Source organism: Nannospalax galili, unplaced genomic scaffold, assembly GCF_000622305.1.
Source record: "Nannospalax galili isolate Female #2095 unplaced genomic scaffold, S.galili_v1.0 scaffold768, whole genome shotgun sequence".
In the NCBI taxonomy this organism is placed as follows: Eukaryota; Metazoa; Chordata; class Mammalia; order Rodentia; family Spalacidae; genus Nannospalax; species Nannospalax galili.
The window spans coordinates 2526239-2535439 of NW_008360317.1; the positions used below are offsets into that span (position 1 = coordinate 2526239).

At 34.8% G+C, this 9201-nt stretch overlaps 1 protein-coding gene across 8 annotated transcripts in view; it reads right to left on the reverse strand.

Annotated features, from left to right (window-relative positions):
- Pds5b (PDS5 cohesin associated factor B) overlaps positions 1-9201 on the reverse strand; it is a 217219-nt gene that overhangs the window by 65322 nt on the left and 142696 nt on the right. For all 8 annotated transcript variants that reach the window (XM_008825016.3, XM_029559633.1, XM_029559635.1 and 5 more), the window contains 2 exons: positions 3955-4060; positions 1363-1523 (listed from right to left, as the gene is read on the reverse strand). In XM_008825016.3, the coding sequence (XP_008823238.1) occupies positions 1363-1523; positions 3955-4060 (267 nt within the window). The remainder of the gene's footprint in view (positions 1-1362; positions 1524-3954; positions 4061-9201) is intronic.

Here is a 9201-nt window from a genome sequence, read left to right on the forward strand (position 1 = left end):
ATGAAAATATACTGTTTGCAGGAAAATGTTTGCAGGAAAATGTTTGGAACTGGAAACTATATTAAATAAAATATTAACCAGATTCAAAAAGTAAAATATTGTGTGTTTTTCTGATATATAGAATATAAGTATAAATTATATATGAGGCATAGAATTAGAAGGGCAACTTTGAGGGGAGAATAGTCCAAAGAGAACGGGGAGACAAGAGCAGGTAACGGCTAAAGACAAACTAGCACAGGCTTTTTTCTCAAAGGCAGATCTACACACTCATACACACATGAAAGCACACGACTTTCAAGGGGCTGGAAGGCACAGGAAGATGAGAGAAAGAAGAATGGGAAATAAAGGGGCAAAGATGAAGGAGGAATAATGACATAAAATGCCATAATGAAACCCATTATTTCGCATGCTAATTTAAAAATAAAAAGATTTTTTTAAGTTTAATGAACTATGTTCAAAGGGAATATATTCCGTGGACATTGGAGTCAAACCTAAATTAATATCACAGATCTACCACTTGCCCATTACAACCTAAAACTACCTGCCTCTCTGAATATTAGATTCCTTACTTGGAAGGTTAGAACAATAACCACTCTCTACTGAATTGGTGACAAAGTCTAACAGATAGTCTGTTAGGTGAACATCAACTAAATGGCGTATAGTTACATACAGTTTATGTGTGCAGTCACTTTCATCTCTGATCTGACTTGGATGGCCAGAACATCATTCCATAGGGAAATCTATCATGAATTCACTTAAAAATTGACAAGCCAGTTCCAAGCAACAGTGTTTTCTTACTCTTACCAGAGAGACCACTGTCCTATTTACCAACAGTCCTGTCCTACTTACCAACAATCTCTTCAATTGATTTAAGTTTACACAAACAGAAGAGCAAAAGTTACACTTCCCTCTCATAGCTAGCTTAATGCATAGACTTCTGAGGAAAAGGGTCACAGGCAATTCTTTTTTTTTTTTTTTTTTAAAAAGCGTCAAACTCTAAGCACAATTAACTAAACAGGTATCTCTGTCAGAAGTGAAAAATGGAAGAAACTAAAGAATCCAGTACATAATCCTATTGAAACTTCTCACTGTATCTTAAATTCATGTGAGTTGCCTATTCTATGCCATAATGTGCCAGGAACTATTTCATGACAAAATGGCTTTTAAAGACATACTATGTTTATCTTCCATCTTATAAACCTAAAATACCAATCAATGCCTTCTCATGTGAATGGAAAATCTCCATTCAACCATACAGAATTAGCATAAGACAATTTTTCTTCAAAAGTTGATAGATTCCCATTATTACATAAGTCAAGAAACAGTATGCCCAAAATATTTATCATAAAAAGCTCAACTTACGATCTGATGTGTGGGAAATCCTCTTCAATTTTGCCCCCCGTGTTTTTGAAAATTTGTAAAGCAGCTTCTGCCACTTTTTCATCATCCATTTTCAGACAAGCCAGAAGTGATTCAAATGTCTCAGCAGAATGAAATGAAATGGGATGTGTAAATGAGAGTACCTACAAAAGGATTCATAAAATCATTTGTAAAATCTTCCATGACCATATCTAAAATGTTGCATATTAGCAATACTACTAATCAAAACCAATATAAAATTAAATGTGCTATGTTCTCGTATAGAATGCCAATATAATGCTAGTCAAAATAACTTGAATTTTGATAGTGCCCTCCCACAGGGGAAGGGGATGAGGGTAGGAGAAATGAGGACATAAAGAGAGAATTTAACAAAACATCACCATTTTGTCTAAATAATCATTAGATTAGACTAAGAATTTTTTAAGTAAGTTAGGAAAGGTGCAACATACTTATCAGATAACTAAAGAGGCTACATAGGGACAATAAACAAATCAATATTGTAAAAGCAATGAAAGAATCATGAAGCAAAAAAGATAAAGCAATAAAGAGACCTAGCGTTTTTAAGAACCTAAACTACACAGATTCTAACAGATTTTAAAGAAAGTAATGGGGGAGTTGCTCAGTTGGCAGAGTGTTTGCCCTGGATTTGATCCTCAGCAATACTTAAGACTGAGATTGGCAGTGCATGCCTATAATCCCATCAAGGAGTGGACGTGTAAGGATTATTTATTTATTTATTTTTATTTTATGTGTATGAGTGTATTGCCTGCATGTATGTTAAATGCACCCCCGTTATGCAGTGCCTGCAGAGAACAGAGGAAGACACTGAGGATGGTTGTTGGCTGCTGTGGGGTGCTGGGCACCCTATACCACCAGGGCCTTCTGAAAGAGCAGCCAATGCTCTTAACCACTGAGCCATCTCTCCAGCCCTGTACATAACATTGGCATTTTTAGTACTCAATTTAAGTAAACATATTTTATAGCTTCTATGGTTTGAATATAAAATGTAGGTAATTGAGGGCATGCCTTTGAAGGATATAGCCTTTACACTCTATCTCTGCTACTGGGCTGCCATAAGGTAAGCAGCTCTAGTCTAGCGTATGTTTCCTGACATGATGATTCTGCTGCATCACAGGCCCAGAAACAATAAAACCAAGTGACCACAGCATGAAATCTCTGAAACAGTAAGCCAAATTAATCCTTCCTCCCACCACTGGTTTTATCAGGTGTTTTTTCACAGTGATAGAAGTCTGGCTAAAACAGAAAACTCATGTTGAAAACTGGGATTAATACTGTGACTACATCTAACCATGTAGTTGAGAAGTCTTTGAAACTGATTTATGGGAAGAATTTGGAAAAATTTGGAAACGCTGGCTAGAAAAAGGATAGAATGTTAAAACTGGAACTTAGCCGAACTTACTAGGGGCTCAAAAGATCAGAAACGCTAACAGCAACAGAAAAGACTGTGCTCATGAGACTTTATAGTTGAACAAACATGTATCTATGAAATTTCTAATTATATGTATGTATTTCCACAAACTTTGAAGGTGGTCATTCTCTTTCACCTAGTAGGATTTTCTGGTTTAAAAAAAGAAGACATGATCAAGACATGACACAGAAATATTCATTTTACTACTGTTTGTATGAATAAAATTTGAAAACTTCAGTATCTAACAATAAGAAAATATTAATATTCTGATATCCCAAAAGTGGAGTAATCACCATTTCAAATGTTTATTATTTTTACTACGAGCCAAGCACTGTACTAAAAAATTTGTATGTATGATCTAATTTCCCCCTCTGTGAGATAAATATTATCTCGATACACATGAGAAAGCAGAGGCAAATAATGTGCCCCAAACCACTTGCCCATAAATAACAGCCAAACATAAAGTCCACTGTGTGGCACTCTTAAAAATATCATTTAAAAACACTGAAAAAAAATGCTTATAATAAAGAAAACAAAATAGAATAATCAGCATGATTTAAAGTAGATAAAACAGCACTTAACTGAATAAAACTGATTAAAAGGAAACAAAAGAAACTAATGTTTACATATCAAGGTCTTATAAAACTAATATTATTTAAGTTATCAACGAGGCGATATTTATTTAAAAAGGCAGTAGGATATTTTAACAAAATAAGTTAAAATAGAAGTTGGCTCATTCTGTACTAAGGTCAAAGCCTTCTTTTCTCACTAATAGTTAGGTTATAGTCCTTTAAACTAATATTAAGTTAGATAATAGAATTTAAAACTGGAAATGCAGAATTTACAAGTTAGAATAAATGAGAAATTTCTAAATATTGTTTTTTAAAACACAAGAAAATTTTATGTTAGGTTATAAAAATACAAGAAGTAAGCCACGAGAAAAAAAAAATACATCAACTGTGTTTAGCAATCATCTAAGCCAGGCTGCCCTGGGGAGGCAGAGGCAGAGGCAGGTGGATCTCAGTATGTTCAAAGCCAGTCTACACATTCTGTTCCAGGCTAGCCAGGCTAAAAAGTGAGACCCTGTCTCAAAAACAAACCAAAACAGTTATCTAATAAGCAATTAGGTTTAAATAAGTATTTACCTTCAACAGTTCAAGACCTGCCCTAATAGCCTGATCAGTTGGAACACCCTCATCTTCATCATCTGCTGTTCCATCTATTGATTTGTTCACTTGCTTGATAAGAGCACTAAAGTACAACAGAATAAAAATGTTATTTCTTTCAACTGCCATTTATTACCGCACTAAGAAAAAGTTCATAAATATTACATATACATACAGCACATCAATTTTTATTTTTATGTAGTTCTTACCCAAATATTATTGAAAAACAAACTATTTTCAGCCAAGTCTTTTCAATCAATCCTTTTCCTTTATCCATTAATTAGACCAAAATTAGACTTGATTTGTTCTTTATTAATGCCATCTGTGTCCTTTCCATAGATGGCATAGCCTCAAACACATGAATTATCTTTTTGTCAATCAGTACATAATATATAATGATGTAAAGGAAAAGGGCACCATTAAGCACTGTCAACCTATTTACTAAATATTACTCTGTCAAAGAAAGATCTAAGAGCCAGAAACCATAAGCCTGTTGCTAAAAGCTTAATAAAATAAAAATACCTAAGTAGAAGACACAACAAAAAGCTCATGAGAAAAGAACATTAGAAAAAGAACAGCAATGTTTTTAAGCTTTCTTTTAAAAATGGTTTGTCTTACTTTAAAATAAACATTTGTAATACACTGACAATTACTTAAAATAATCATTCGCATTGATGGGTACTTATGTTCTTACAAAAAAATCAAGTAACGAAAGATATAAAACATATCAAAATAAAAATGTTCCTTGAAATATTTAGTAGAGATCTTTCTTCAAAAATGTTTCATGCAAGAAGCCACAAGAAAAAAACAGCATTTAACTGAAAACTGGTGGCCCATGCCTTTAATCCTAGTATTCAAGAGGCAGAGGCAAGAAGATCTATGTGAGTTTGAAGTCGGTCTGGTGTACATGGTGAATTCCAGACCAGCCAGGACTACAAAAACAAAACAACAACAACAAAAGTACATATATTTTTTACTATGTTCAAACTTAGTATAAAACAAGGAATAAGTTCATCTGTCTCCCTAACAAGGGTTTCTTAAACTTTTTTTCCATGTAAAAGTACATTTGTGGCTGGTAAGATGGCTGAAGAGCTAAAATCCCTTGCCACCAGCCTGATGACCTGAGTTCAATTTCCAGAACCCATATGGTAGAAAGAAAAAAACAACTCCCATAAGAAGTTATCCGGACCTTTGCATGCCTGTCCTCACACGTGCACCTCCCTCCCTGATCACCACCCCCAGCAAGTGTTTCCACTTCATTTTTATTATTTTCCCTGAGTTTTCCCTATTTCCATAAAATCAATTATCACTATTCTCATACCTCCAATTATCCCCAAATAAAAATCTCCAACCTGAATCTTATTCTCCACAGCCCCAAGGTTTTTCTGTAGAGTACAAATATCAAAAATTAAACTTATTTTTATCTGTAACTAATGGTATGAAGCTCTTGGTGAACACATACATAAAAATCATCAGTCAATAAGAAGGACTACAAGAAAGTCATGACAAGAAATGAAGTTCCTTATTTGGGAACACTAAGAATGAAAGTTCTGAAGACGTAAGACTGAGCAATTAGCCAAAGCACAAGAGCTAATCACATATATACACCTGTGGGGGGAAAACAGCAACCTGAAAACTACTTAAAAACTACTTAAGTATTCAGTGAGAAACAAATGAGAATAAAATGTAATGGACATATAATGAAGCACATCGCATCTTGTATACTAGTCTAAAAAAGACAAGAAAAAAGAATTCACTCAGGTGGCACTAAAAGAAAAAAGAAAACACTAAAACCAACATTGATTTTCTTCTGTATTAGCAAAAGTCATCTAAAGAGCACAGAGGCAAAATTTATTCACAATGAATAAATACATAAAATAAGTAGGAATAAAAAGTAATACCCAGATTCTACGTCACTTGGCTAAAGATGAGATTCAAGAACACATGCATACAGTTCTCATCTAGAAGAACTAGTGCACGTAAATCACCAAAATACACAAGCAGAGGAAAGGTCAAAGAACTACTTCTATGGGAAAACCTAGCAGAAAAAGCTCAGGGAAAAAAAAAGGAACCACAGAAAAAAACCCAAAAAGGGTCCATAATATACAAGAATGTATCCAATAATAGACAACCACTAATCAAATGGGAATGACTCAATTTTTTCAATAAATGAAGTTAATGCAAATATCAATCATGTACAAAAAAAGGTAGACTCTCTATGCCCCTCTTACACTAAACTTCAGACTAATTATGGATGTAAATGTAAAACACAAAATGACTTAATATACCAAAGTCCGAAAGAAACAAAAAAATAAACACCAAACACAATTATGCAATTTGGTATTAATGCCAAGCAGATTTAGAAGAAAAACAAGCTGGGATTATAGCTTTATCTTACAAAATATTCTTGTACTCAATTTAAACAAAACATTTCACTGAGGTGCTCACAGGACAATGAAAGAATTTTCCAAAGAAATGTTTGAGGAAAATGTTTCACCCTATTTATAAATATTCTTTGTTATAACAGAAAACCTAAAAGGTATCACCATTCATGTATCAAATACAAAGACTGAAATGCATGAAATACAAAGACACTGTCCATGAGAGTCAGTTAAAAGGTCACTGGCTAACTGCGAGATGGGGCTAAATGTAGAATCTTTTCAGAAGCTATTGTATAATGTAGTAGGTTCCGCAGAGACTCTCTGAGTTTAATATAATGTCTTTGTAACTCACTGTTCCTAATCTGTAAAGCAGTTCCCAGTCCATAAAATTAACTTGATAAACTTAGAATCTGGATTACTATTAACTTCCTGATTGCTAAAACCAAAGGCCCGTTCTTGGTCCTCAGTCTGTCTGTAGTATATACCTTACTTCTGAAAACTTTTACCATCTTTGGGAAATTTTAGAATCCTACAATAACCTGGTCTTCTTACATTTGTATAATTTCTCTACTTTAAAATTTTTCCATAGCTCTGTCCATAATATTTTTCTTTTTCTACTCAGTCTCAGCATACTTGCCAATTCTCATAATTTCATTTTAGTCTCAATGTTATTTAATTAAAAAAAATTATCATGGTATGGTAGCTTATTTCAGTAATCCCATCACCAGGAAGGATGGAAAAAGAAACAGGAGGAGCAAGACTTCAAGATCATCCGTAGCTACACAGTGAGTTTAAGGCTATCCTGGACTAGATAAGAGCCGGGAGGGAGGGAGACAGAGAGGGTGGGAGGATCACTCACCATGTTCAAATAATAAGTAGATGCTGCCTCATCTACTTCTAAAAAGGAAGGGAAAAAAAAGCCCTTCAAAGTATCCCTATTCATTATTAGGACTTGAAACTCCTTACTTACACATAGTAAGAAAGCAGTATCTTAGCACTGCTGTTTTCTAACCTTCCTCAAATATGTTCTTTCTCTTCTAGCACACTACCATCTATACACAGACACTCACAAAACACCTTCAGCAATCTATCTCTTCTCCTCCCCACCCCCATCACTTCAATTTGTGGTTCTCAAAAGAAAAGAATAATGTATAAACTCTAAAGTCCAATTTTAATGGCTTCCCACAATCTGACCTCAACTTACTCTTCAAGCATCAACATGCAGCACTTTAACACCTCTGAGTACATAACACTTTCATACTTCTATGTACTGTGATATAAACAGATGGCCCTCATTTTCTAAATATTTCTCTTCCTTCTATCCAGTTAGCTTGGGTTATTTTAATCTCAATGCCTGTAATACTCTTTCTCCATGTCCTTGTGGATGACAAGGAAACAGAGTTTTCCAGACAGCTGGTCATTTACTCATATGAACTCAACAGCAACAGTGACAAGACCCATGTAAGCTCAAATCAGAGAAAATCCCAGCACAGACATGAGGAAGTGGGTAAAAAGCTCCAACCCCACCTAAGGAAAGTAGGGCAACAGATGGCTTCTGGGAGAGGCAGAGATGGTCTATTTCAAGCATGGGACTCTTAGTAGGTTGACTGGGCTCCAGTGAATGGACCCACACCAAAGGACATTTGGCGACACAGATTAGACTCTACAGGCTTTAATATATATACAATGGAGTACATTAAATTGGGGGGTTACGACAGGGGGAGGTGAAGATAGGGGAGGGAATGTAAACGCTATCCAATTATATTGTATGAAAATGCAAAAACTCAATTAAAAAAAGAAAAAATACGTTTTTATTTTATGTGTATGAATGTTTTACCTGCATTTATGTAAGTGTACCATGTGCATGCAATGCTTGCAGAGGCCAGATGAGGGTGTCAGATTCCTGGGAACTGGAACTACAGACAGTTGGTTGTTAGCCACTATATGTGTGCTGTGAACCAAACCCTAGTCCTTTGCAAGAGCAGCCAGAACACTTAACCACTGAGCCACCTCTCCAGGCCCTCTCCCATAACTGTAAAAACAAAATTTTATCTACTCTTCCTTCTTAAGTACCTCTTAAAAACAGTCATTTTAGTTCTCTGAATCCTAGCTACATTAATCTTATGTAAGTATAATGTAATTACCTAATTAAAAATCTTTACTTCTCAAGCTGGGCGTGGTGGCGCACACCTTTAATCCTGGAGGCAGAGGCAGGCTGATAGATGTGAGTTGGAGGCCAGCCTGGTCCACATAGTCCCAGGACAGCTGAGGCTACAGGGAGACCCTGTCTCAAAAGGACCAAAAAAAAAAAGAAAAAAAGAAAAAAAAATCTTTACTTCTCTAGTAGGTAAAGACAGTAGAGAAAATGTCAATACCTCATACAGAGAAGACACTAGGATTATTTACTGAAATAATCAATTTCCGTTTCATTCACATTCTTCCTCTTACTGGTGTTTTTCTGGTTTTAAATTTTCAAACTTCAAGACCACCTTCAAAGGAAAACTGATACAAGAGGAGCTCAAGTAACTAATGTATAACCTAGTAGGTCCTCTTTACCTGAACTAGCCAAATCGATTTTAAAGAGAAACTTGGAGTAACTAAAAAGGTTTTACAACATTTTATAACACGACACAAAGGCACAAAAAGACATAATTTTCCAAGATGACAGAGTTAGGTGATACCAAAGTTGAAATCTAAATAAGAGGTTTCTGAGGGTTTGCTTTGTTTTAAGTTTTAGTTCTCAAATACCTATAAAAATGTTCTTTTACAACAGATGCACCTAGTTTTCTTTTTGTGGGATTGTAACTAAAATTTCCTTATATTATCTAACCAATACAAAATAATG